The 27,940-nt window shown below is 38.8% G+C and overlaps 1 protein-coding gene across 7 annotated transcripts in view; it reads left to right on the forward strand.

The window, feature by feature from the left end:
* The window catches only part of ADGRG6 (adhesion G protein-coupled receptor G6), a 152,206-nt gene extending 144,360 nt beyond the window's left edge, over positions 1–7,846 (forward strand). For 6 of the 7 annotated variants that reach the window (XM_055433561.2, XM_055433567.2, XM_055433562.2 and 3 more), the window contains one exon: positions 4,733–7,846. In XM_055433561.2, coding sequence (XP_055289536.2) covers positions 4,733–4,911 — 179 coding nt within the window. In that variant the 3' untranslated portion in view covers positions 4,912–7,846. Of the gene's footprint in view, positions 1–1,932; positions 1,979–4,732 lie in introns of all 7 variants that reach the window. The other variant, XM_055433568.2, reaches the window with a different exon arrangement.
* Positions 7,847–27,940: the final 20,094 nt, after the last annotated feature.

Genomic DNA, 27,940 nt, shown 5'->3' on the forward strand with positions numbered 1-27,940 from the left:
ACCATTTTGCAGTCCTTGATAGCCAGTGAACAATGTGAAAAGGTATACTCCTTTAATAATTTCAGTTGAAAATAGCAAAAATGCTACTTTTAAATACTAGTTAAACCTTAGTCAAACAGCTCTCAACACTCAGTATCCAACACTTTCTAAATGAAAGATGCTTATAAAAGGTAATGGAAATGACTTTTAAGTTTTGTATTTGTTTAGCTAATAAACGTAGACAGAAGCAAATGGCACCAAAAAGATTCATATTTGGCAAGAATGGAGTGATTTGTGTGATGTGTATATAAATGTTCACATTATAACACTTGCATTTCAAATGACCCTTATGTACATTTGAATCTTTCCACATGTCCCTGCTTGCACCACTCTGGTGCCCACTGCCTGGGATTCAAGATAGCACTGTGGAAGAAAGTTTGAATGTTTAGAGAGTTTTTTAATTCCATAATTAGTCAAAGAAAGATCTGAAGGGCTTCCCTGGTGGCTCAGCAGTAAAGAATCTGCCTGCCAATGCAGGAGACATGGGTTCGATCCCTGGTCTGGCAAGATCCCACATGCCCAGGAGCAGCTAAGCCTGTGTGCCACAACTATTAAGCCTGTGCTGTAGAGCCCAGGAACTGCAGCTACTGAGCCCTTGTGCCTCAACTACTGAAGCCCGGGCACCCTAGAGCGCTTGGCAACAAGAGAAGCCACTGCAATGAGAAGCCCGTACAGCGCAACTAGAGAGTAGCCCCTGCTCGCCACAGCTGGAGAAAAGCCCACCCAGCAACGAAGATGCAGTACAGCCAATAAATAAATAAAAGTATTATTTAAAAATATCTGAAAACGTGGAGCAGCTTAGGACAGCAGTTCTTAAAGTTTCTTCAAGTCAGGGATACTTTGGGGAATTGAATAGAAGCTATGAACTCTTCCAGAATGGGGTGCAGTCTTTGAGTCCTGCACACAAGCAGTTTGCCTTAAAATTAAGAGGTCTTTGCGTTCTTACTTAAAACACCTGTGTAAGAAACGTGATGACAGGTATATAATCTGAGGTAGATTAGTCTACCTAATTGGTAGTTCCCTGGCACAAAATATTGTTTACAGTTAATCTTTGAACAAAACGTTTTGAACTGTGCAGGTCCACTTATACGCAGGTTATTTTTTAGTACTAAATACAACAAACAGTATTACATGATCCACGGTTGACTGAATACATGGATACAGAACTTTGGACACTGAGGAAGCTCAGACAGAGAGTCAACTGTAAATTGTACCCAGATTTTCAGTTGTTCAGGAAGTCAGTGCCCCCAATCCCAACTATTATGCAAGGCTCTACTGTCCTAATAATGAGTGGATTTTATACTTTATTTAATCAGCCTTAAAATTAGATACTCATTTTGTCTCCCCTTTAAAATCCAAATGCTTAATGCGTTATAAGTTAGTTGTGAATGCATAGGAATTAGCTCAATTGAATTATTTTCCTCAATATAACTGAGAATAGCTAGCTTGAAAAACCACTATTAAAACGGTAAAGAAGATAACAGGTAGATATTTTGGAACAGAGGGCATTTTGAAAGTATAAAATATTTGGAAATAGCATCATGGGGAAAACTGACTAGAAGATAAAAGGGACTGTAGAAATGGGGATACCAAAGAAAAGCTTTACTGTTTCAAAATCTTGGATATTTATTTTTGAAGACTTCACTAATGTTAATCATTTCTATTCAAACATTTGGGGTTAAACAGGTTCTTGTTAACTAGTATAAGGATATAGTCAACGGTATGACATGACTTTCATGGTGTAATCATTCCAGTCAGTTGACATATGAAAAGTCTTCTGCAACCTAGCCAGTTCTCAGTGGGACTGCTGGTGTACCTAGGTCACTTGGGGTATGTAGAAAGTCACCACATATCATCATGGATATCTAGATGGTTTATTTCTTGGAATTGTAGATAATGTCTTCTAAGATCATTCCTTCAACAAAAGTGGATCATTCAGGTAAACTTTTATTACTTTTTTGAATGCATGAATTTTTTTGCAAGGTAATAGAATATTTGCATGGATTAAACTAAGACTCTTGCTGCACCAGCAAAATGGCTTCTTCTTTACAATACTTCTCAGCTAGCACAAGGACATTCCTGCATTGAGCTGGAATTTCTGAACTGTCAAATGGTCGTGTGCTGGGCTGGCTGTTCTCTGCATGGGGGTATCTGCAAGCTGCTCCTTCTAGGAAATGTACCATGCTCTGGAGTTAGTGGGTTATGTAACAGAGAAAAAAAAAAGCAATATTTGAGAGGTTCATTGTAGAATGGAGTACAATTCTTTACCTTTTCACTGCTCTTGTGAATTACTGAATATGTCATGGTACATTCACAGAAGTCATAAAAGAGAAATTGTCAATCCCAAGCCTGCTTTTTGAGGACTTTTGTCTGCTTGAAATTTCAGCATCAATCAAATAATAGTTCATTTCCCTAGCCCCTGGTTTTCCAACTTATACCAATAATCAAAAATCTGTATTATCCACAAGATAATAAGTATAACTGGGAATTGCAGAAACTGGGAATAGCATATATGTAGAAACACAGACCTAGCTCAGAATTTTACTTTATTAGACTGAAGATCCAGAAAATTGGACCATATATTTGGAATGGAGCTGGTCAAAGTCTTTAAAAACTGTGCCCCTGGAAGTTGTCAATGAAATAGAATGAATGTATCTTTGAAGGTTTTTTGAGGATGTGTAGTTTTCTAAAAACATCAAGTACAAATTGTTCATTATTGAGATTTAAACCAATAGAAAAATTCCCAACAGAAAACCAATGGCTAGTGAATGTGTGAAGGGAAGGAAAGCATAGAATCAATCAGCTTGCTGAGAGCTGAATGGGGAGGGACCCTTCTATAATGACCCCTAAGCCTTTTTCTCACCAATCCTGGGTCATCCCACCATGCTTCAGTCTGCCACTTTTCCCATAGACCATCTGTTCTCTCTTGCTTCCTCTAGTGAGATGGACACACCACTTTTTATTTTAGTTTTCATTGTATTTAGTGTCTGCTCCAACACCAAGACCACAATTGAACAATTTGAGTTATTTCCAAAGACATCAGATACAATAGCAATGGCTTTTACCAATTATGGATGGATTTTTAATGTTAAGTCACATACTGGGTCCAGCATACTCAAAACATAAAACACGTGGAGTGAACATTCCATTCTGAGCCATGATTTCTAAACACAGTTTTTCATGATAGAATTTTTGCCTCTTCCACAGTGAATAGAGATGATACAACTGCTGGAGACTGAGTACTTTGTAGAAGGTTATATTTGCTCATTCACTGATGTGAAATCTCTGTAGTTGATTTTAAGATAGAATTTTTTTCCAAAATGTGCTGGGAGAGGGAGGAAGACAGATACTTACAAGATACTCATAGGGTACATGAAGATAGTCATGTGTATTTATAGATAATAGTATTTAACAGAGTTTCCAGTTTCCTTGCCTGGAGAATTCCATGGACAGAGGAGGGTGGCCGGCTACTGTCCTTGGGGTCGCAAAGAGTCAGAAACGACTGAGCGACTAACATATACACACACATGACAGAGTTTCAAGGCATTGGCTGAGCCAATTTTAGAAAGCTGTGAGTCTAGGAAAATAATGTTTAATATGTGATACTGAGAAATTTAGGACAGAAATGTATTTAGCAATCCTTTGTTACTGTTAGTTGTTATGATTTTATTGCTGCCAGCAATAACTTTATTCTGAGACTGTAGCACAGTTGATGAAAACATATACTTAAAATATTTCTGATAAAGATAATTTTGGATTCTGTAATTTAAAAATAATTCATAAAAGATGCCCTTTTTTCTATATGGCAATCATTTCACAAGTTTTTCCCATGAGAAAATGAGTTCAAAATAGCTTTTATGTTTTTTATTTGGTTTTCTTTTCCAAAAGGGATAACTTAGGTAAGGCATTGGGTTTTTTTTTTTCTTTTTGCAACTTGAGGCAGTTGTAAAATAACTTAATGTAGCTTTTTGCAACTGTGTATTCTATAGTATTTTTTTCATTTGGTGATATTTTAACTGTTAATGTTTATGACATTGTGCTTTGTACCATTTATTAAATTTTATAAATAAAATAAATAAATAAATTAAGACACATGTCCGGTAAAACACACACAAAAAAAAGTAAAAAAAAAACCAAAATTCTTTATATTTCATTAAAAATTGTATTATGAAATGTCAAACACATATAAAAAGTAGAGAGGATAATATAATGAATCCCTTTGAATCTATCAACTCATAGCCACCTACACATTTTCCCCTTTCTGTGTTACTGTGAAAACATATCATAGACATCATATTGTTTCTTCCACAGATATTTCGGCACTTTTTAATTCATTGTTATATTATCTGTGGCTACTTTGTGTGAGCCATTTGCCATATATATTTTTTCCTCAATTTTCTGATGACTCTATTCACTGGCTCTTTGAAAAATACCACTTAGAAGAACATTTCTTGAAACAAACCCCCACAAATTTACTAGAAGGCACATTAACATTCATTCATATGCAGGAATGCACTTTGAAGGTGAAAAGCATGAAATTTTAGTGCTGCCTGCTATCGAAATTAAGAAAGAATCAGAGTTTCATTTCCTTTGTGATCTTCTTTAATGTGCAAAATAGAGCGTCCAAAATGGTGGCCCTCAGGCATGTCACCAGCTCATCTTGCAGCCTAATTCCTTGTATCATTTCTTTCAGACAATGCTTCCATGGACAAGTCCTCATCAAAACTGACGCATGCTGATGGAGAACAAACATCGATCATTCCAGTCCATCAGGTCATTGATAAGGTCAAGGGTTATTGCAATGCTCATTCAGATAATTTCTATAAAAATATTATCATGTCAGACACTTTCAGCCACAGCACAAAGTTTTGATATCTTTAATATAAGAAAGAAGAATCAGTCTACACAAACACAAAGGTGTGCAAGCAGTCAAACTCTGACTAGCAGATGTGAACGTGGTCTTACCTAGGTAACTGTGTATTATGACCAATGTGTTTTGTGAAGAAGGCGTTTGTGAAATTCACTGTCTTTTCAGTGTGTTTCTTCCATGGGGGAGTTTCCACCATCACTAAAACTTCACTCTGCTGAGAGCAGCATGATTCAGTACCCACAGGCGATAGGGTTGTTTAAATATATAATTGAATTGACCAATCAGAACTTGGGCTGGGAGGTGGAATATTAAGGTTATAGGATAAGGGACAGGCCAGGCTATGGAAAAGTTTAGTTTAGAGTTTATTCACACTCCACCTAATAATTAGGTTTGGATATGGCCATTTGCTCCATCATCTTTCTCAACAAGCCAAAGCATACTAATAGGGACTTCCTTGGTGATCCACTGGTGAGGACTTTGCCTTCCAACATGGGGGGTGAGGGAGGGGTGTGGATGTGATCCCTAGTCAGGGAGCTCAGATTCCACATGCCTTACAGTCAAAACACCAAAACATAAAACAGAAACAATATAGAAACAAATTCAATAAAGACTTTTAAAATAGTCCACATCCAAAAAATCTTTAAAAAAGCATACTAATATTTAAAACTATTTCGGATGCCCACAAGTCCCATCTCTGCTAGTTTCCATGAATGCAGTAGCATTTCCTCTTTTAACTACAGAGACAAAAGAATGATGTCTGACAAAGTTTAGAAAGGTGTATCTTCCATTATCTCAAATGTTTAACCATGAAGACCACAATGTGCCTAAGAAAGAATTTCCCAAATTTTGACCTAGTTAATATGAAGTCATACTGTTTCATTTATCCTATTCAAGACACGACTTAAACAACATTATGATAATTTAATCCTATACTTTTGAATCAAATTTAGTGTTGGGGTTTCATTACAGTGGACCTCACAGTAGTTAAAGAATGAACCTCTTACACCTCTATTTTTGATCCTCTACTGTATATTGAGCCATGGATTCATGGAAGGAATGGAATTTCCATTAGGCATGCTGTGTACAACAGTTTTGCCCTTTTGGGAAAAACAACTATTGAGACTCTATGGTCTTGTCATAGCTCCAGAGATTTTTAAGATATTTCCATTTGCACAAATGAAAAGCCTCTTACTTCCTCTTTCAAGAGTTTTGTTCCAAAGAATATAAACTGAGACTTAGGTGGGGGACTTATCATAATCAAAATAATATATAAACATGTGGGTCTACACTTGCCAGTCTGAAAACTATTTGTATATAGGTCATCTGATTGTAAGAGCCAGAGGAGATCTGGTAAGATAGATGGGGTGTTATTTATGGATTAGGTTTCTGCATATAAGCCATGCATAATATTAAGCAGCTTTTAGCCTAACTTTCAGACTATCCTGAGTAATGTGCTTGCTAGTGAATGTGTAGGAGACCACATTTTAATTGTTATTAAATGATGAATGAGTGTCCAGTTTCTTAGAAATTGGTCTCAATATGTGCTGTACCTTTACATTTGCTCTGGGTTATCTGAGATGATTCAGGTTCTGGAAGCAGCCTCAGTGATGAGAAGATGAGACATTCTGACAGAACAAAACTGCTTAAAGGCAGAAGCCAGACTGAGCACCTGGGGACCTTTCACTCTGTGCAGGAAGCAGGTAGCCCTTAGTTTGAGACATAGGAAAGCTCTCAGACTGCAGCAACCAAGAGACGTCTCACCTTCCGCTCATCCTCAGTCATGAAGATTTTTGCCAGACCCAAACAGGTGATGATGTGGTAGTGAGTTTTCATACCATTCCATTTTGTAGCATCCTAGAACACTGTTCTAGGAGATAAAAGCGTGGCTCAACCTGGCCTTCCCAGGAGAGGGTTGTAGGCAGAAGGAAAAGATAGTAAATCTGAAGTCACTAAGATCCCGTACAGCAGAGTCACATCGTTTTCCATAGGCACGTATGTTAACAGGCTGCTTATTTTGGCAGAGGTTGCATCTAGATGAAAGTTAACCTTAACTAGTCTCTGAATCTTCATATACTCTCCTCCAAGCCTTAGAGATGATAGAATTTAATTAGCTTTCAACTGTGAGATTTCTACCTGAAGTGCTTATGTAGTTAAAAGTAATTAAGGTGAGAACTTTAAAAATATCTTTGATTTCTACTCATATTCATGCAGATCTTGGAAAAATGTTTTTTTCATATTTGACAACAGTATCAGCTCCACTTTAGAAATTTCCAGTAATCGGGTAAGGATTAAAAAAAAAAAAAATGGAGAAACAGCTGAATAAAAACATTTGCAAGTGGACTTGAGTTCTACACATGTAGCTCTCACCTTCATTTAGCCCCCTCAGAACAGAACTTCAGGAATTTAGCTCTGGAGCCAAAATTTAGTTTAGCCTAACTTTGAGAATAATATCAACTTAGACTCTCTGGGGTTGGAAGAGAGTTGGAAAAGAGTTTCAGTTTTTGTTATTTTTTTATTTTCTTCGTTTTCCTTTTTTTGAACTACATTATGTTAGAGTCAGTCTAGGATCCTGATATGTTTTCCATTGTTGTCACCATGACTTGCATTGTAAAGCTTTGTTTGTTTAATGTTGGCATAGACTCTTTTGTACATATTTATTTATTTGTGTTTATAAATGTGAGCTTGTTTTATATCTTACCTTTATATTGCCTGGCTTTGTTAGTTTAATTAACTTTCTATCAGAGAGTCTGTATATATTTTTTTTCTAAATACTTTGTGAAATAGTTTTCTGTAGCAGTATCTCTGAATTTGATGAATAAAAAATGACTGTGAGTGCAGATTAGAATAAGCAGTAAGGAAGCTACTATAGCTGATTTGCCGTTTTACTTAAATGGAAAATGTTTTTCAAATAAATGCCTATGTTGTTTGTGAACCAAATTATTCAATTCCTTTATGAGTGTTTTTATTTCTGCCTCTTAAATAGGAAAAGATTATGTGACAACTGGAAAATAACCTGCCACCAATTAAGCTAGTGACATGGGGTGACTTTGCCAAAACACTGAGAATGAATATTTTAGAAAGATCCAGTTCACTGGGGATTAATGCATTTTGAAGTTCTTAGATTTTCTTGAGATGACTGATGCAAAGCCAAGCTCTGTGGCAAATTAAAAGTAATGTAGGTTTCCTTTTTGGGAAGTCTTCAGCCTTCTGAAAAGGGAACCAAATCAATAATATGACATAGAAGTTAGATCTTAGGATTTTTTTTTTCACATTTATAGTCACTGTTTTCTTTGTGGGAGGCTTAGAAAATGACAGAATTTAGCCAACTTGACTTGCATGATGAGAGCAGGACCTCCTCACTTCCTTTTGCTGTGATTATTTAGGATAACTCTCTTCTGCAGAGAGCCAAGGCCCAATTTGGCTCACGGCCCTACTTAGTGCTAAGTTGTGAGGCGTGTTGGCTGGTCACTGCTAACTCAGGTCTTCTGAGCCAACTTCACAACTCCTGGCCAAGCCATGTTAAGAAAACAGGCAAGCAGTTGGTGAAGCTTCATCTCCAGTCACATACAGCAGGTTGAAGCTAGGGGACCAGCAGTGGGAAGTAGGTGGGGAACGCTTACTGATTTTCAGGCCAATCTGTGTTTGTAGTGTTTTGAAATCTGAAGGAACTGGGCTTTGCAAACACAGTGTTTTGGAGGAATGCCTGCTTCCAGTTGAGTAACATTCTATTTTTCTCATATCAAAGTACTGTCTCTCTCTCCCTCTTTCTGGCCCTCTCCCCCCCTTTTCTGCTTCCCCCAGTTTTCCTGCTTTTCTCCCTTTTTCCCCCTCTTTCTCTCTTCCTTCCCTCCCTCTTCATATCAAGGAATAATACTTAACCATTCTCTTTTTCTGCTTCCCTAGTGAAAAATAAGAGTAAACATGAGGATGCAAGGGTGGGGATGAGAATTACAGGGAGAAGGTTAGCCCTGGCAAAGAGAAGAGGCATATGGGGACTTCTCTGGTGATCCAGTGTTTAAGACTCTGTGCTTCCAACACCGCGGGTGCAGGTTCAATCCCCTGTTGGGGAACTAAGATTGTGTACGCTGTGCTAAGACACCACATACCTGTGTGACCAAAAAAAAAGAAAGAATAATAATAATAAGAGGCATAGCTTTCTTCTGAGGTTGAACTACAGGTTATTAGATGAGACAAGGAGGTATAAAGGGACCGATAGTGAGTCAGTGTTGGATTTCCTGATTTTTATTAATTAAAATGATTAGAAACTCTTTCATCTGCTGGCTGTTCTAAGGACAATAATATTAGGATGGGGATCTGAGTAAAATTAAAATGTGAAACAGCTTTACAGGAATGCAAGTCCCTGGCTAAATTAAATTAAATTAACTAATACATGGTGTTTGCCCTCAGAGTAGCTTTCACAAGTACATCCCCTAAATCATTGTATCAAAATATGTTTATTTGGTGTGTTTTGAAAAACTAGTTTATTTCAAGCTCACGATCAGACATTTAATATTCTAAAGTTTCAAATCTTTATTGATTTATCTCAAACATTTTTGAATAATTGGATGACAAATAATTGGAGACATACCCCAATATCTTTTTTCATCTTTTAAGTTATATCTTCTGTTGGCTTATTTTCATCATGAATTGCTTTAAATGATGTTTATAAATTCAGGTTGTCAATGAGAGTAAGATATTTGATATTCACATTAAATATAATTTGATAGAGATACATAGATCAAACGGTGTGAGAAAATAACAAAGTAACAGCAAAATAAAGATTTTTAAATACCCTAGGGGCAAAAGAAAGATCTCTAGAGCATTACCATATTTTCCTGCTTCATCATACTACAGTTCAGCCAGTCAGTGGAGGATTTTCAGTGATTGGTACGCTGTGCTCAGTCATTTCAGTCATGTCCGGCTCTGCGACCCTATTCACTGGCCTGAGCTGACAGACCTGACACATTTGAAACTATTGTAACTTAAGAATCAGTTTATCGATGAAGATCTGCTGTGTAATCACTACTGGCAAATTAGAGTGAATACATTGTCTCCCGTCACACTGTAACAGCAGCAGTAAGTGCCTGCAATGTCTCGAGAACTTAAACATGACACAGTATATTGTATTGTGGGTTTAAAAATTTTCCTAGGTGTATAACTCTTCTACTGAATGACGTTAATATTAAGGTCTGATGCACTGGGTTATGTTTATTCTCATCATTTTCACAGACAACAACATACTGCTGGCTATATAACAGGTGTTTGGTTCATGTTTATTGAATTTATATGGCATTGACCTGGTCCATTTGGATATCATGTTTTGGAAAAGTAGATCTCAGAGTAACTTGAATTTGGGTGAATTTATAAGAATATGGACTAGAAATACAAAGTAAAAGGGAAAATATAATAGTGTCACACTATTCAAGACACTTTACCCACATTGCTTAATGTCACCTTATATGCTACAGTCAAGTAGGATAAGAACAAGAAGATTTCAATTTAAGGTTAACTCTAAATACTTTTTAATGGTTTTGGAAAGGGAACTAAGTTCAACTGAAGTCTGAGGTGACTAAGCACACAAACCTGCATTTGAGCAACTGTCTTAGAAACTGTTTCCTGGCTCAACCTGACTTCAAAATCCAAGAATTTAATGTATGAACACAAAAGGTCCTCATGGAACCCTGTGGCTAGACTTTGAGGAATCTGGGATCAAGGGATATTTTCCTCTGCTTTCACTGATATTCACAAATATTGTTAGATTTGCTTTGTATGAACTTGTGACAAGTACGTGTTTGCTCTGACTAATTCCTTGCATGTAAAGAAAAGTCTGAGATCCCAACCAGCTTACCAGCCTGGGTTCCATTACTGTCTGTCTAGGAGTTTCTATCAGTGAGAAAGCCATGGTACATCCTGCAGGAAGAATGGTGAGCAGTGATACCGTTAACTAGTAAGGATGAGAAGAACTGGAGAAAGCAATCATATAGAATCCATACTGTTGAAGGTTTACGAAGGTGGAGTGATCCCATTTTGCTCAAGCCAACAGTTCCTTCTCTGAAGGACTCACAGAGTGTAGAAGAAAGGTCACAAGTCATGGTCTGTCCTATGTGACTTTAGCATGTCACCCACCTGCTATGGGCCTCTATAGCAGTTTATCTATCTGGTAGATAAAAGAGGCCACTAAAGAGCCAAAATGTTTTCAGCACTGGAATTTTATAGTTCTCTTTAACATCTTTAAATAGAAAAATGTCAGTCACTTTTATTTAAACACAGAATCCAAAGACCCCAGAACTAAATGTCAAGCAAGATGTTTGATCTTGTTCGGTCTCAGTTTTTCAAGGGCATACATGCATTCTGTGTCTCTTTTATTTCCAAAATAAATACCCTTTCTATGCAAACACTTAAGTATTTTCAGAGCACTAATTAAATCTTTTGCAGATAAAAGTAGTAGGAAAATTCACTCAAGTACCAAAGAGAAGATGCCCCAACAGTGAGGCAGTACCTACTCATTGTGAAAATCAGAATTAAAATTCCAGTTTTCTTTTAGCAAATCTGTGGAATTAATGACCCTTCTAACATAGGTACAAGAGACCCATTTCTCCTCCCCAGCTGTGCTGCAATGCTGTGCACAGTCCACGGGGGAGAAGAAGAAAACAGATCAGCAGGAAATACAAAGACAGCAAGCAAAACAGTTTCGACAGTTGCCAAGAATGTGCCTCAGATGCCAATTCAGGGTCTCTTGCTGGGTGGGTGAGAAAGACAAAACCAATAGGTGCCATGTAATAAACACATTGGACATGCCCCACAGCTCTGAGGAGCTTATTTACTGTCATCCTGGATGTCTAGGCCCGGTTTGCATTCAAATTAGAGAAAGTTGTGTGCACATCAGTTATGGAGGGCAGTTCTGGCATGAAACTCATTGCCAAAGACCTGAGAAGCATTTTAAAAATGTATTATCTCTTGTGATTCCTTTTCAAGGGCCCTGAGAGTCTAAGTTGTGTTAAACACCAGTTTACAGAGGCATGATGCTGGGAAATCATTATGGCAATGCAAAGATGTGAAGTGGAGTAAGGCAAATGCTTGGATAGCTTAGAGGTCAATACAGCTACCAGAATAGTAGTATCTTATTATATATTTTTTTAAAGTAACACATGTGTTTCTGCAAGTAGAAGTTATCACTATTTGATTAGCCCACTTCCAGTTTAGCATTTTAATTTCGCAGAAACTTGCTTCCTCAGAAACTTTGGTAGATAATTCTATGCACAGACTGTCTAAATTGTCAAAAGGACATTTTCTCCTCAGGAACAGTTCCAAGCAAGGATTCCAAACAAGAGTTACAAAATGTTTTACTAGGTCTTTGCCATAGTTATAGAAAAATCAGTCTGTAGTTACAAAGTGTTGGTTGGATTTTTTTTTTCCTTATCCACAAAAGCTGTAAAGGATTGCTCACATAGTTGTGGCTTTCATTTTTCCAAATAATTCCCAGTTCACTTGGAAATTTTTTTTCATTCAAAAGATCTTTTTCCTAACTTTGGTTCTGCTATTTTGAATGATCCGTGTTTACTCAAGAGGAACATTTGAAGTTTAGCCATTCTCTCCATGATCCTCCAGTTGATTTTCACACTTCGCTTGTAGGCAGGATAAAGGAGGCTGTGATGAGCCCAGAGTTGTGGGGAGGAAGCCATATTTCACAGTCTGTGTTTTTCGTCCGTTATTCTCACTGGTGTGAGGGGCTCTCAGAATTATAATGTGCAAATCTTGCTTTCTTCAGTCACAGCTAAACAACAGGGAAAATCCACTGGACTCTAATCCCTCCTTGTTTCCAAATTATTTTTAGCACAAACGTCTATAAGGTTCACAGATGAAATGTGCCCAGGTTTCCTGGTCTTACTCCCATAATTCTTTGTTGGGCAAAAACTCTCATCCAGGCATTTGTCTAGTCCTTAAACAGAGGAACAATGTTTTCTAAATAGACTGGGGATCTGCACAGTAAGCCAGCAGAGTCCCTCATCATCATCAACAACAACAAAGAAACTTTAAGTAGAAGAACTTGTAATTTGTTTTTCATCCTTCATTAGGCAAGAAAGTAACAGAAAAGATATCTACTGACCATTGGCTGGTCTTACACAGGAAATGGTCATAAAAGTTACCAATATTCTTTTTTTCCTATAAGAAAAGATAAATGAAAATATAAAACTAGGCAACATGAAGATTAAGCCTCCAGATGAAATATTCCAAGTGCAAGATCTCTACAATAACAAAGGTAAAACATTTTTGACAAAAATTGAAAATGACCTGAATCAAATTGTCTATTATATACCATGTTCATAGATGTAAAAAGTCAATAATACAAAAATATCACTTTTCAAAATGATCTATATGATCAACTTGATCCTGTTTAAAATCCGTGTCCTTTCTTTTTCTGTGTAGACATTGATAAGCTAAAACTAAATTTATATAGAGAAATGAAGGATCATTAATAAGGCAGTCTTAAAGATTCATATTGGAAAATTCCATTGCCATGTATCAAGACTTATTATAAAGCTACAGTGATTCAGACAGTGTGATACTGTCATGGAGATTTGACAAATATACAAATAGAATAGAAAGTCCACAGATAAACCCATACATTCGTTATGGTGTCTTGCCTTATAACAAAACCAATGGCTTATGGAATATAGAAAGTTTTTTCAATATGTAATGTGGAGTCAATTGAATACCCATATGGAAAAACTAGGATTTGACTGCTACTGCACTCACTGACTGAACTGAACTGAACTGCACTCACTGAAAAATCAAGTCTAGGTGATTAGTAAATCTGAATGTGAGAAGTAAAATAATACAGCTTCTGTACATAGGAGTAGCATAGGAGACAATCTTTGTGACCTTGGAGTAGGTACGTATTTCTTAAAGAGATAATTCAAAAATATTGTTAAATTTTTGTCCTTCAATTTTAAACTGAGAACTTCTGTTCTCACTATTTAAGAGACTGACAATGCACATTATTAAATATTGAAATACAAAGATCCTACAAAAGATTCGTATCCAAAATATTTTTTAAATCCTACATTTGAAAAAAAGATAACCTAATAGAGAAGTGACCAAAAGAGTTGAACTTCAAAAAAAGTAAAATTAACATTACACAAAGATATTATATACACCTCATAATGACTAACATTTACAAACAACATGAAAAGAACCTAGAACTCATGCATTCTTGTTGGGAATATAAATTGATAGAACAATTTGGAAACCTGTTTGGAGTAAATCCTAAGGTTGAGCAGTCACATACCTATGGCCCAATTAGTTCTTTGTTTGATATGTGACTGATAGACAAGTTGTGTGTACTGAAAAATATGTACGATGATATCCATAATGGTATTCTGTGTAATAGCTCCAATGTTATTGTCTATAAACAGCACCATAGACAGACCTCTTTATAATCACATTGCAAAAGATTACCCAGTCTAGAAAATGAAGACACTCTAGCTACAAAACACAGCAACACAATGTTGAGTGAAAGAAGCTAGATAAAGATTACATGATTTCATTCATATAAGGTTCAAAACAGGAAAAAGTCAGATAGCAGTAAGGTTTGGGAGAAAATCTGTGGTGATGTGAAGCGACTATGAAGAGGAACGATGGGAATTCCTGTGGAGCTGGAATGTTCTGATTTTTGATGGATGGTGATAACATGAAAACATTCACGGTTTCAAAATTCGCCAATTTGCACTTATGACTTGTGAGCTTCTCTTTATGTATGTATGTTTAAAAATAAAGCAATCTGATAGTTGTTAGAGAAGCAACTTTGACAACTGTCTTTCAGTTCAGTCGCTCAGTCGTGTCCGACTCTTTGCAACACCATGAATCACAGCACGCCAGGCCTCCCTGTCCATCACCAACTCCCGCTGCTGCTGCTGCTGCTGCTAAGTCACTTCAGTCGTGTCCGACTCTGTGTGACCCCATAGACGGAAGCCCACCAGGCTCCCCCGTCCCTGGGATTCTCCAGGCAAGAACACTGGAGTGGGTTGCCATTTCCTTCTCCAATGTGTGAAAGTGAAAAGTGAAAGTGAAGTCGCTCAGTCGCATCCGACCCTTAGCGACCCCATGGACTTCAGCCCACCAGGCTCCTCCATCCATGGGATTTTCTAGGCAAGAGTACTGGAGTGGCTTGCCATTGCCTTCTCCGACCAACTCCCGCAGTTCACCCAAACTCATGTCCATCGAGTCAGTGATGCTATCCAGCCATCTCATTCTCTGTCGTCCCCTTCTCCTCCTGCCCCCAATCCCTCCCAGCATCAGAGTCTTTTCCAGTGAGTCAACTCATTGCATGAGGTGGCCAAAGTATTGGAGTTTCAGCTTTAACATCAGTCCTTCCGATGAACACTCAAGACTGATCTCCTTTAGAATGGACTGGTTGGATCTCCTTGCAGTCCAAGGGACTCTCAAGAGTCTTCTCCAACGCCACAGTTCAAAAGCATCAATTCCTCTGTGATCAGCTTTCTTCATAGTCCAACTCTCACATTCAAAAAACTAAGATTATGGCATCTGGTCCCATCACTTCATGGGAAATAGATGGAGAAACAGTGGAAACAGTGTCAGACTTTATTTTTTTGGGCTCCAAAATCACTGCGGATGCTGATTGCAGCCATGAAATTAAAAGATGCTTACTCCTTGGAAGGAAAGTTATGACCAACCTAGATAGCATATTAAAAAGCAAAGACTTTGCCAACAAAGGTCCGTCTAGTCAAGGCTATGGTTTTTCCAGTGGTCATGTATGACAGGTGTCTTTGGGGTTCTATAAAATAATGCTTGCAATTTCCTAATGAAAAATAGTGAAAAAATTGATTTGAGACACCTATATACCTTTTTGTTTCTTTGTTTAAACTTTTTATTTTATATTGGAGCATAGCTGATTTACCATTGTTGTCATAATTTTTTCAGGTGAAGAGTGAAGGGTCTTGGCCATACATATACATGTATCTATTCTCCACTAAACTCCCCTCCTATTCAGACTGACACCTAACATTGAGCAGAGTTCCCTGTGCTATACAGTAGGTCCTTGTTGGTTATCCTTTTTAAATATAACAGTGTGTATATGTCCATTCCAAACTCCCTAACTATCCCTTCTCCCCATATATACTTTTTAGCAGTCAATACATGCCGATTCCATAAACTAAATCATAGTTGAACTTAGCAGTAATCTCTTTATGTGAGTGTATTAGTTTCCTATGGCTGCTGGAACAAATTACCACAGTCTCAGTTGCTTACAACAATACCAGTTTGTTCTCTTATGATTCTGGAAGCCAGAAGTCCCAAATCAGTTACACTGATTTCAAGTTGCTCCTTGAAAGAAAAGCTATGACAAACCTAGACAGCATGTTAAAAAGCAAAGACATTACTTTGCCAACAAAGGTCTGTATAGTCAAAGCTATGGTTTTTCCAGTAGTCGTGTATGAATATGAGAGTTTGACCATAAAGAAGGCTGAACGCCAGAGAATTGATGCTTTTGAACTGTGGTATTGGAGAAGACTCTTGAGAGTCACTTGGACAGCAAGGAGATCAAACCAATCAATCCTAAAGGAGATCAGTCCTGAATATTCATTAGAAGGACTGATGCCGAAGCTGAAGCTCCAATACCTTGGCCACCTGATGTGAATAGCCGACTCACTAGAAAAGACCCTGATGCTGGGAAGGATTGAGAGCATAGGAGAAAGGGACGATAGAGAACAAGATGGTATCACTGACTCAACGGACATGAGTTTGAACAAGCTCCGGTAGATGGTGAAGGACAGGGAAGCCTGGTGTGCTGCAGTCTATGAGGTCACAAAGAGTCGGACACGACTGAGTGACTGAACAACAGCAATGTCAAAATGTCAGCCAGGCAATTCTCTTCCTTTATCACTAAAGTTAAATCTCTTTTCTTCAGTTCACATCACCTTCTTTTCTCTCTGTGTAATTCCTTATGCTTCCCTCTGTTAAGAACATGTGTGATTCCACTTAAGGCCTATGAAGTCCATGAATAATCTTCCCATCTCAAGATCCTTCACTGAATCATACCTGTGAAGTTCTTATGGCCAAACAAGGTAACAGTCACAGTTTCCAGAGATGTGGACCTGAGTACATCTAGGAGGCAGAATTCAGCCTCCACACTGAGCAAGTTGGGGAGAGAAAATTCCAGTCAATATTCAGGAAACATATCACACCATAGCATTTAAATAGATCTTCTAGACTTTTAACAGTATCAGTTCAGTTCAGTTCAGTTGCTCAGTCGTGTCCGACTCTTTGCGACCCCATGAATCACAGCACGCCAGGCCTCCCTATCCATCACCAACTCCCTATACTAAATGCTAAAATACATGAAATTATATCAAAATTTTGAGTGAATATAAATTAGAAATCCAGCATTCTATTCATACTAAGTTAAATAAGTGGAATCAAAATGTTGTAAATATATTAGCTAGGCAAAAATTTATAAATTTTCAAAAATATATATTATACATACTGTGTGTATATATATATATATACAAAAGCTTTTCTACTACAGTTGATAAAGTCTTGAGAAAGAATGACAACAAAGAAAGAGATGGAGAAATGGGAAAACATAAACTAAGTGAAATGGGAACACTGAATATGAAACAGAAAAAGTGAAATGAACTAGATAAAAGTAAAAGATATCATATAATCCACTTGTTTTTAAACATGGCTGCTCATTAGAACAAACCGGAAGCCTTGGAGAAGAATAGCAGTACCTGGGCATTTGTATTTTTCAAAAAATTAACAAAGATAATTTGTAATGCATCTGACTATCACCTTTAAAGGTTTCAGTTAGCTTTTACTGGAGCTGATATTTGTGTGTCTGTTGTGTTTGTGTGTGTGCTGTGAGGTGGGGGATGACATTCAGTTCAATTCAGTCACTCAGTCGAGTCCAACCCTTACTGAGCCCATGAACTGCAGCACGCCAGACTTCCTTGTCCATCACCAACTCCCAGAGCTTACTCACACTCATGGACATTGAGTCAGTGATGCCATCCAACCATCTCGTCCTCTATCGTTTTCCAAGTTTGTTGGCAAATTGAGTGCAACACTTTCACAGCATCATCTTTTAGGATAGCTCAACTGGAATTCCGTCACCTCCACTAGCTTTGTTTATAGTGATTCTTCCTACAGCCCACTTGACTTCCCATTCCAGGATGTCTGGCTCTAGGTGAGTGATCACACCATCATGATTATCTGGGTCATGAAGATCTCTTTTGTGTAGTTTTTCTGTGTATTCTTGCCACCTCTTCTTAATATCTTCTGCTTCTGTTAGGTCTATTCCATTTCTTTCCCTTATTGTGCCCATCTTAGCATGAAATGTTCCCTTGGTATCTCTAATTTTCTTGAAGGGATCTCTAGTCTTTCCCATTCTATTGTTTTCCTCTATTTCTTTGCATTGCTCACTGAGGAAGGCTTTCTTCTCCTTGTTATTCTTGAAACTCTGCATTCAAATGGGTATATCTTTCCTTTTCTCCTTTAACTTTCACTTCTTTTCTTTTCTCAGCTATTTTTAAGTCCTCCTCAGACAAACATTTTGGCTTTTTGCTTTTCTTTTTCTTGGTGATGGTCTTGATCACTGCCTCCTGTACAATGTCAGGAACCTCTGTCCATAGTTCATCAGGCACTCTGTCTACCAGATCTAATCCCTTGAATCTGTCACTTCCACTGTAAAAGTGTAAGAGATTTGATTTAGGTCATATCTGAATGGTCTAGTGGTTTTCCCTACTTTCTTCAATTTAAGTCTGAATTTTGAAATAAGGAATTCATGATCTGAGCCACAGTCAGCTCCTGGTCTTGTTTTTGCTTACTGTGTAGAGCTTCTCCATCTTTGGCTGCAAAGAATATAATCAATCTGATTTCAGTATTGACCAACTGGTGATGTCCATGTGTAGTGTTCTCTTTTGTTGTTGGAAGATGGTTTTTGCTATGACCAATGTGTTCTCTTGACAAAACTCTGTTTGCCTTTAACCTGCTTCATTTTGTACTCCAGGCCCAAATTTGCCTGTTACTGCAGGTATCTCTTGACTTCCTACTTTTGCTTTCCAGTCCCCTATAATGAAAAGGACATCTTTTTTGGGTGTTAGTTCTAAAAGGTCTTGTAGGTCTTCATAGAACCGTTCAACTTCAGCTTCTTCAGCGTTACTGGTTGATGACATTCATTCTTACTCAATCTCAACTCAGGAACTAAATAACATTTAGTTTGCCTGAATGTTAAATATTCATCATCACATTTCAGTTTGCCTGGTTCCAGATCCTCTCTCTGCCAGTCTGTTAGTCTCTCCATCTTCAGTCCTGCCACTTGGACTAGAGCAAGCGGTGTTCTTGCCTCAGCACTCTTGCTTTGCCCCCTGCCCCATCCTACTTTTGGTGGACACTTCAACTCTCCAAGCAGCAGCTACTCATGAAGAATGTAAAGTGGTTCCAACACCAGATGTTTTCAAGATTTAAACTTTGTCTCTGCTAATTGCCTGTTGAATAATATTTATCATGTTACTGATCTCTAAATTTCAGTGTGACTAACTGTGTGATGAGATAATACTGCCTATTTCTCAGAGTTGTTAGAGCAATTAAATAAAAAAACTGTATGTCAAAGGAACGGTCACAGAGTGGCCAATCAATAAATGGAGACTTTGTCATTATAGTGTGATAGCTTTCTGACTTGGGGTATATAGTTATAACAGTGAAGTTCCATTTTCAGCCATTTCACATCAAAGTTGTTATTGATGTGATTTATTTCAATTCAGCCTTCTGTTATTAATCATCTATGATATGCAAGGACCTGGGCCTTGTAGGAGATAACATTACCAAATGGAATCAACCCATCTTCATAAGCTCCTGATCTGGCGGGGGAAGCAGGTATGTCAAACAGGTGATGACGATATGTGGTGATTAGAGCTACAAAATCAAGGTAATTTGAGTATGGTATTTGATATAAAGGAAGGATTAATTTTGTGAAATGTGACAGCATGATGATTAGATTAAAGCTTCTTATTTATTAAAGGTAAGTACAGCATCAGTTCCCTATTGCTGCAGTAACAAATTACCACAAATTTGGTGGCTTGAAACAACATATTTGTTCTCTTAAAAAATTTGTTGGGACTTCCTTGGTGGTCCAGTGGTTAAGCCTCCACTGCAAGGGTTCAATCCCTGGTCAGGGAATTTCCACATGCCACATGAAGTGAAAGTCACTCAGTCATGTCCAACTCTTTGTGACCCCATAGACTGTAGCCTGTCAGGCTCCTCTGTCCATGGAATTCTCCAAACCATTATCCTTGAGTGGGTAGCTGTTCACTTTTCCAGGGGATCTTCCCAACCCAGGGTTCGAACCCAGGTCTCCTGCATTGCAGGAGGATTCTTTCCTGTCTGAGACACCAGGGAAGCCCCCACATGCTACGTGGGGTGGCCAAAAAACAAACAGAAAAACAGATTTATTTCTTTACTTAAAGTTTCGGAAGCCAGAAATCTGAATCAAGTCTTCTGGGGCTAAAGTCAAGATGTTGGCCTGGCTGGACCCTTCAGGAGGCTCCAGAGAGAATCCATTCTTTCTGGAGGATGCCTGTGTTTGATTGGCAGCTGTTATTACTCCAGTCTCTGTGTTTCTGTTGTCACATTGCCTTCTTCAACTTTGGCTCTTCTTTACCTTCTCACGGGAACTCTTATGATTACATTGGGCTGACCTTGGATAATTCAGGATAATCCCCCTGTCTGAAGATTTTTAATTTAATTACATCTGCAAAGTCCTGTTTTCCATGTAAAGTCTCATAGTCCTAGAGAGGGAAGGGATGGGCAGAATAGGAAAATTGAAATGCTTATCAGATTTAATGATTTTAAGAGGTTGTGGTGGTTTAATGGTTTTCAGAAACCTTTACATTTCTCTAGAGCAATCCATATTTCATAGGACAAGCTTGAGGCTCAGAGAAATCCCACATGGCCGCAACTCATCCTGGCTTTTAATAAACAAATTGTGCTCCCAAGGATATGTGATAAAGTGTGGTGGGAAGGATGTGAAATGAGCAAAACTGTATGGTAGTTTGAACATTTCTTGGCATTGCCCTTCTTTGGGATTGGAATGAAAACTGAGATGGTTAGATAGCATCACCAACTCAATGGACATGAATTAGAGCAAACCCAGGAGATAGCGAAGGACAGAGGAGCTTGGGGTGCTGTAGTCCATGGGGGTCCCGACAACGGATATGACTTAGGGGATGAACAACAACAGTGGGAAGAACTTAGATATACTTTGGGGAGATTTTATTTGTAAAAAATCAGGCAAAATGATCAATGAAACTTGGGATTTTCTTAGGGATTCAGGAATCTCATCATTAATTTTAAGTTCTCTAAAGAGAGTCTTAAATTGAAGAAAGTAGGGAAGATCACCGGACCATTCAGGTATGACCTAAATCAAATCCCTTATGATTATACAGTGGCAGTGACAAATAGATTCAAGGGATTAGATCTGATAGAGTGCATGAAGAACTATGCATGGAGGTTCGTGACATTGTACAAGAGGCAGAGATCAAGACCATCCCCAAGAAAAAGAAAAGCAAAGAGGCAAAATGGTTGTCTGAGGAGCCCTTACAAATAGCTGAGAAAAGAGAAGTGAAAGGCAAAGGGAAGATACACCCATCTGAATGCAGAGCTCCAAAGAGGAGCAGGGAGAAATAAGAAAGCCTTCCTCAGTGAACAGTGCAAAGAAATAGAGGAAAACAAAAGAATGGGAAAGTAGAGATCTCTTCAAGAAAATTAGAGATACCAAGGGAACATTTTATGCAAAGATGGGTACAATAAAGGACAGAAATGCTATGGGCCTAACAGAAGCAGAAGATATTACAAAGAGGTGGCAAGAATGCACAGAAGAACTATACAAAAGAGATCCTCATGACCCAGAGATTCACGATGGTGTGATCACTCACCTAGAGCTGGACATCCTGGAATGTGACATCAAGTGGGTCTTAGGAAGCATCACTATGAACAAAGCTAGTGGAGGTGATGGAATTCCAGTTAAGCTATTTCAAATCCTGAAAGATGATGCTGTGAAACTGCTGCACTCAATTTGCCAGCAAACTTGGAAGACTCAGCAGTGGCCACAGAACTGGAAAACGTCAGCTATCATTCCCATCCCAACGAAAGGCAATGCCAAAGAATGCTCATACGACCGCACCATCATACTCATCTCACACGCTAGCAAAGTAATGCTCAAAATTCTCCAAGCCAGGCTTCAACAGTACATGAGCTGTGAACTTCCAGATGTTCAAGCAGGATTTAGAAAAGGCAGAGGAGCCAGAGATCAAATTGCCAACCCCCTTTGGATCATCAAAAAAGTGAGAGAGTTCCAGAAAACATCTCCTTCTGCTTCATTGACTATGCCAAAGCCTTTGACTGTGTGGATCACAACAAACTGTGGAAAATTCTTAAAGACATGGGAATACCAGACCACCTTACCAGCCTCCTGAGAAATCAGTGTGCAGGTCAAAAAGCAGCAATTAGAACTGGACATTGAACAACAGACTGGTTCCAAATTGGGAAAGGAGTACGTCAAGGCTGTATATTGTCACCCTGCTTATTTAACTTATATGCGGAGTACATCATGACAAATGCCAGCCTGGATGAAGCAGAAGCTGGAATCAAGATTGCCGGGAGAATTATCAATAACCTCAGATATGCAGATGACACCACCCTTATGGCAGAAAGCGAAGAACTGAGGAGCCTCTTGATGAAAGTAAAAGAGGAGAGTAAAAAAATTGGCTTAAAACTCAACATTCAGAAAACTAAGATCATGGCATTTGGTCCCATCACTTCATGGCAAATAAATGGGGAAACAGTGGAAACAGTGACAGACTTTATTTTTGGAGGCTCCAAAATCATTGCAGATGGTGACTGCAGCCATGAATTTAAAAGATGTTCCGGAAGCAAAGCTATGACCAACCTAGATAGCATATTATGAAGCACTCAAGCATTACTTTGTCAGCAAAGGTCCATCTACTCAAAAGCTATGATTTTTCCAGTAGTCATGTATGGAGGTGAGAGTTGGAACTTAAAGCAAGCTGAGTGCTGAAGAATTAGTGCTTCTGAACTGTGGTGTTAGAGAAGACTCTTGAGAGTCCCTTGGACTGCAAGGAGATTCAACCAGTCCATCCTAAAGGAAATCAGTCCTGAATATTCATTGGAAGGACTGATGCTGAAGCTGAAACTCCAATCCTTTGGCCACCTGATGCGAAGAACTGACTCATTGGAAAATACCATGATGCTGGAAAAGGTTGAGGGCAGAAGGAGAAGGGGACAACAGAGGACAAGATGTTTGGAAGGCAATACCGACTTGATGGACATGAGTTTGAGTAAGCTCCAGGAGTTGGTGATGGACAGGGAGGCCTGGCATGCTCTAGTCCATGGGGTCTCAAAGAGTCAGACATGACTGAACAACTGAACTGAACTGAACTGAAAGAGAGTCTTACCATAGAACCTTCATCTCCTCATTCTGGGTAAGACTCTGAATGTCCACAGTAGGGTGACACTCACCATTGTTCAATTCCTTCTCCCTCAGCTGCATCTGTTCATTTCCAGCCTTTCTTTTCCCAGTCTTGTTTAGTTTTCTCAGTATAGATGAGGGTACGTTTTGTCATTTTGCAGGGAAAATGAAGGGGTTTTTCTGGTCTAAAAAGTCATAGTTTTTTATTTTATTATAAAAGACAGAAATTGTTGGCACCATATTTTCTGTAAACAGTGTTAATGCAATATAAAACAAAGAAGGAAAATGTTCCTCAAGATTGTATTCTCATAGATGCAACTGTAATTATGCACTTTGCCAGCAGATGGCACTGCATCATTAAAAATGGTTGAGTTCCCATTAGACCAAGAGGTTTATTCCATTCTTCAGAGATCCATAGACTAAACATGTGTTTACGGATCTCTTTCCATGTCCAAGGTTCTTCTTCAGACTCTGGGTTATACTGGTAAATAAACAGACATAAACTCTGCTTTAATGGATAATATTCTAGTGGAGTGGCATGCATAAGTGTGGAAGAAGAGAGAATTGTCCCAAGCTTATCTTTCTAAAACTTCATCTCACTCTCTTAACTCCTTAAAAGCCACTTTTCTGAAAGAAAGTTTTGTTGTGAAAAGAAGGAAAACAAAAGACAGCTAGAATCCTTTTATAAACAGGAAGATCCTCTGGAGAAGAAAATGGCAACCCATTCCAATATTCTTGCTTGGGAAATCCCATGGACAGGGGAGCCTGGTGGGCCAAAGTTCATAGGGTCACAGAGTTGGACATGACTGAACACGTACACACAGAACTAGTAACAGTTAGATGTAAGTCAGTTGATGAAATACTTTCTCAAATGTTTCACCACAGTGATTCTCTGAGTGACAAATTCAGGGCTGAAAATTTCTAGTCCTTTTCTTGTTACTGACTCTTTGTGTGTGGTTAATCAAATTCATTCAATCCCTCTTGGGCTTAATCTATTTTTCTGTAAAATCTAAGGCATTAGATGTGGTAAGTAGGTTCAAATATTTTTACCCAATGGAATATTTTTAAAAATCTTACTGGAGAGTTCAGTGGGCTTCCCAGGTGGCACTAGTGGTAAATATTCCACCTGCCAATGCAGGAGACATAAGAGACCTGGGTTCGATCCCTGAGTCGGGAAGATCTGCTGGAGAAGGGAGTGGCTACCCATGCCAGTATTCTTGCCTGGAGAATCCTATGGACAGAGGAACCTGGTGTGCTAGAGTCCATGGGGTCGCAAAGAGTTGGACACTGAGCATCTACGCTAGAGTTCAGTAAGTAAAATAAAGGAACAAGCTTGAGTTGAAAGAGTTTGTTCCTTTTGAGCTTCTGTCTTTCTCCTCTAGAATCTTCAGCCTCCTCAGAACACAGTTTGAAAACTACTGCCCTGAAAGCTTGTAAAGACCCTCCAGCTCTAAATCTCCATTATTCCCCAAATGTATTGAATCAAATATGAGAGAGTAATAGTCTCAAAAAGTGCTTGCTGCTTGGTTAAAAAAAATACTAGATTCTGAAACTGACAAATTGGTGCAATCAGTCATGAAGAACAAAGAGAAAATGATATTTAAAGCATTTTCAGCCTTTGGAACACAATTTCTTCTGAATAAAGACATTATCTTTGTGCTTGACACACAGTCAGCCGGGTCTTAGCTGCTAATATCCTTTGGCACACGATCTCAGAGGTGTGCCCACAGAGAACACTGGCTCCCCTGCATTAAAGGATCAAACGCAGGCTTTGGGCTGGTAAGTGCCCAAAGCCAAAGGTGGTATGGCTTACTGCTGAGTCACGGTGGATGGAGCCAAAGGATTCTGGAAACCACTCAGACACACAGCCACAGGCAGTGATGGGAAGGGCGACTTAAGGTCAAAGGACTAGGGGAGGCTGGCTACCTCAGACCTGAGAAATCATCTCCCTGGGCTTCATCCCTGCTTCATCACTTTGGACAAGTTTCTCTGGTTCCTAAATTGTGTAAGTAATTTTGGTTAATAACATTAACTACTTCCTAGCATGAGAAGATCTAATAGGACAAATAATAGCGCTAAGTAAACACCAAGTAAAAGTTTCAGTGGTCTTTACCAGCTTCTGTGTTTTGAAGGGGAGAGAAGGGGAGAGTATAATTGCTTTACAGTGTAGTGTTCATTTCCGCTGTTCAAGGAAGTGAATCAGCCACATGTATATGTACATCCCCTGCCACTTGAACCTCTCACCCACCCCTCTAGGGCATCAGAGAGCACCGAGCTGAGCTCCCTGTGCTATCCAGCAGCTTCCCATTAGCTATCCACTTGACACCACACGGTAGGCAGTGTATATATCTACCGGATTCTTGCAAACACCTCCAGGCTGGGTTCCTCACGCTTGTCACCTTCTAACCCTTCTCCACAGACTGTATGACCTTTAATTGTCCTTCAGGTTACATCACTCCATTTTTAAAACCCTTCAGTGACTACCCTTTGCAGTTGAGAGAACAACCGGATTTCTCACGCTAACCCCCAAACCGTCCATGGCCTCCCGTGTCCACCCTCCAACCTTAATTTGCCACTTGCTGACCACACTCCAGCCACACTCGCGTCCTGTCAGTTCCCAGAACAGCCCAAGCCTTTGCCATGCCTTAGAACTCTCATCCTAACCGCTTCTTTTCCCAGAACACATTGGCTCTTCCTAAAGTCTCAGCTAAAACATTTTTCCTCAGAGAAGTCTTCTCTGACCACTCTATCAAAATTATCAAGAATAAAGTGTGCTTTATTCCATTGCACAGAGACTGGAAAATTTTGACCCAGGAACCAAACTAGCCCCATTATCCGTTTTGTTTTTTTTTTATATATAAAATTTTATTGGAACACAGCTAGGCTGTGTATCACTTCTGGCTACTTTGGTGCTACAATGGCTGAGTTGAATAGTTTCAAAGTTTAAAATTTACTATCTTTCTTTTACATAAAATATTTATAGAACCCTGGTCTAGTGTATTGGATTTATTCCTTTCATTGCACCAATCACATTGGTAACATTACCTATTTCTTTACTTGTCCATTGTTTCTCTCCATGAGGCTGAAGACCTTTTCCATATTAGATTCTATTTCTAGTACAGTACCTAAAAAATTATATATGTGTGTGTGTATATGTATATATATATATATAGGTATATTATGATATATACATGTGATATTGTGAATTACATTGTTTGAATAAAACAATACTTATTGGAGAAAAATAATAGAAGCCAGAATCTCCATCACTTACCATGTCCAAAATGCAATCTATAGGGACCGAAAAAAGGGAATACATTCTCAAGAGGAAACAAAGCGGGGAGTTGCATTCTGGCTTTTTTGTTTGTGTGGCATGAGGGGAAAAGCAGAATTTAAAGTATACATGTGATTAAAGTCATGGCTCCCAATGGCCAAGGAATCAGTGAATGACAGTCAACTTGAAGGAAAGTAGAAAGTGAGAAAGTGTGACTTCTTAGTGATGAGATAGGAATTCATTTGCAGAAATCTTCATATCCCCTTCTTCAAGCAAGCATGTCTCCCCACTGTCCACTCCACCCGAGTCTGTCTGTTGCTGCTCGTGCTCCAGCAACCTATGAGTCTAGTTATTTTAAAGATTCTGCCTGATGGTTACAGCATCTGCTTCATCTCTGAGTCTTGCTGAGTTGAGCTGTTGAGTTGGAGACCTGTTTTTCCTGCACTTCCACACTAAGGCTTGTTCTATAGTTGATTGATGTCTTCACAGTGGGTCACCTTCTCCAGTCTTTTTTTCCCCATATTGTGTGGTATGTGGGATCTTAGTTCCTGACCAAGGATGGAACCCATATCTCCTGCAATGGAAGTGTGGAAGCCCCCACCTTCCCTTGTTTTTAATTTTACATATCTCATAATTTTTAATCAAATGCCTAATATTGTGTGTAGGAGAGTCATAGAACTGAAGTAAATAGTGTTTACACTTGGCCATGGGTACATCTCCGCTTGTGTCTGGACAATAGCCTGGTGCGTTGGATTACTGTCATCAGTGGTTGGGCTGTTGCGTATGTTACATTGCTCTTCTCGCCTTCAGTGTAACACATCTCCGAAATCTTCCACAATGTTGTCTTCTGTCTTATAAGCATCTACAGGAGGTTTGTGGGAATGAGCTTGCATGTGAGTGTAAACTTGGCTTGTACGGAGCTTGTGGATATTCTAAGTGGATATGCTAGTTCACACTTACCCTTTAATAGGTGACTTTTTAGTTTAGGTGACTTTTCTCTCAGCCCTTCTCATGGCAGCCACCTTCCTCCCAGGTTCTGCTGCTGATGAAACGGTCCATGTGCCCCATTCCTCCTCAAAGAGTCTTGTCATCCTTTGGAAACCAATCCATTTGGCTGGAGCAGAACCTCAGCTCTCTGGCAGGTTCAAGAAAAGTTATGGTTTATAGATTATTTGACTTTTCTTATTATTAGGGTAAGAGATGATCTGTTACAACTTTCTACGTCCTAAGCAAAAGCAGAACTCAAGAATCCGCA

This window comes from Moschus berezovskii, chromosome 10, assembly GCF_049115385.1.
Source record: "Moschus berezovskii isolate FMDL1 chromosome 10, NW_MosBer_1.0, whole genome shotgun sequence".
Classification (NCBI taxonomy): domain Eukaryota; kingdom Metazoa; phylum Chordata; class Mammalia; order Artiodactyla; family Moschidae; genus Moschus; species Moschus berezovskii.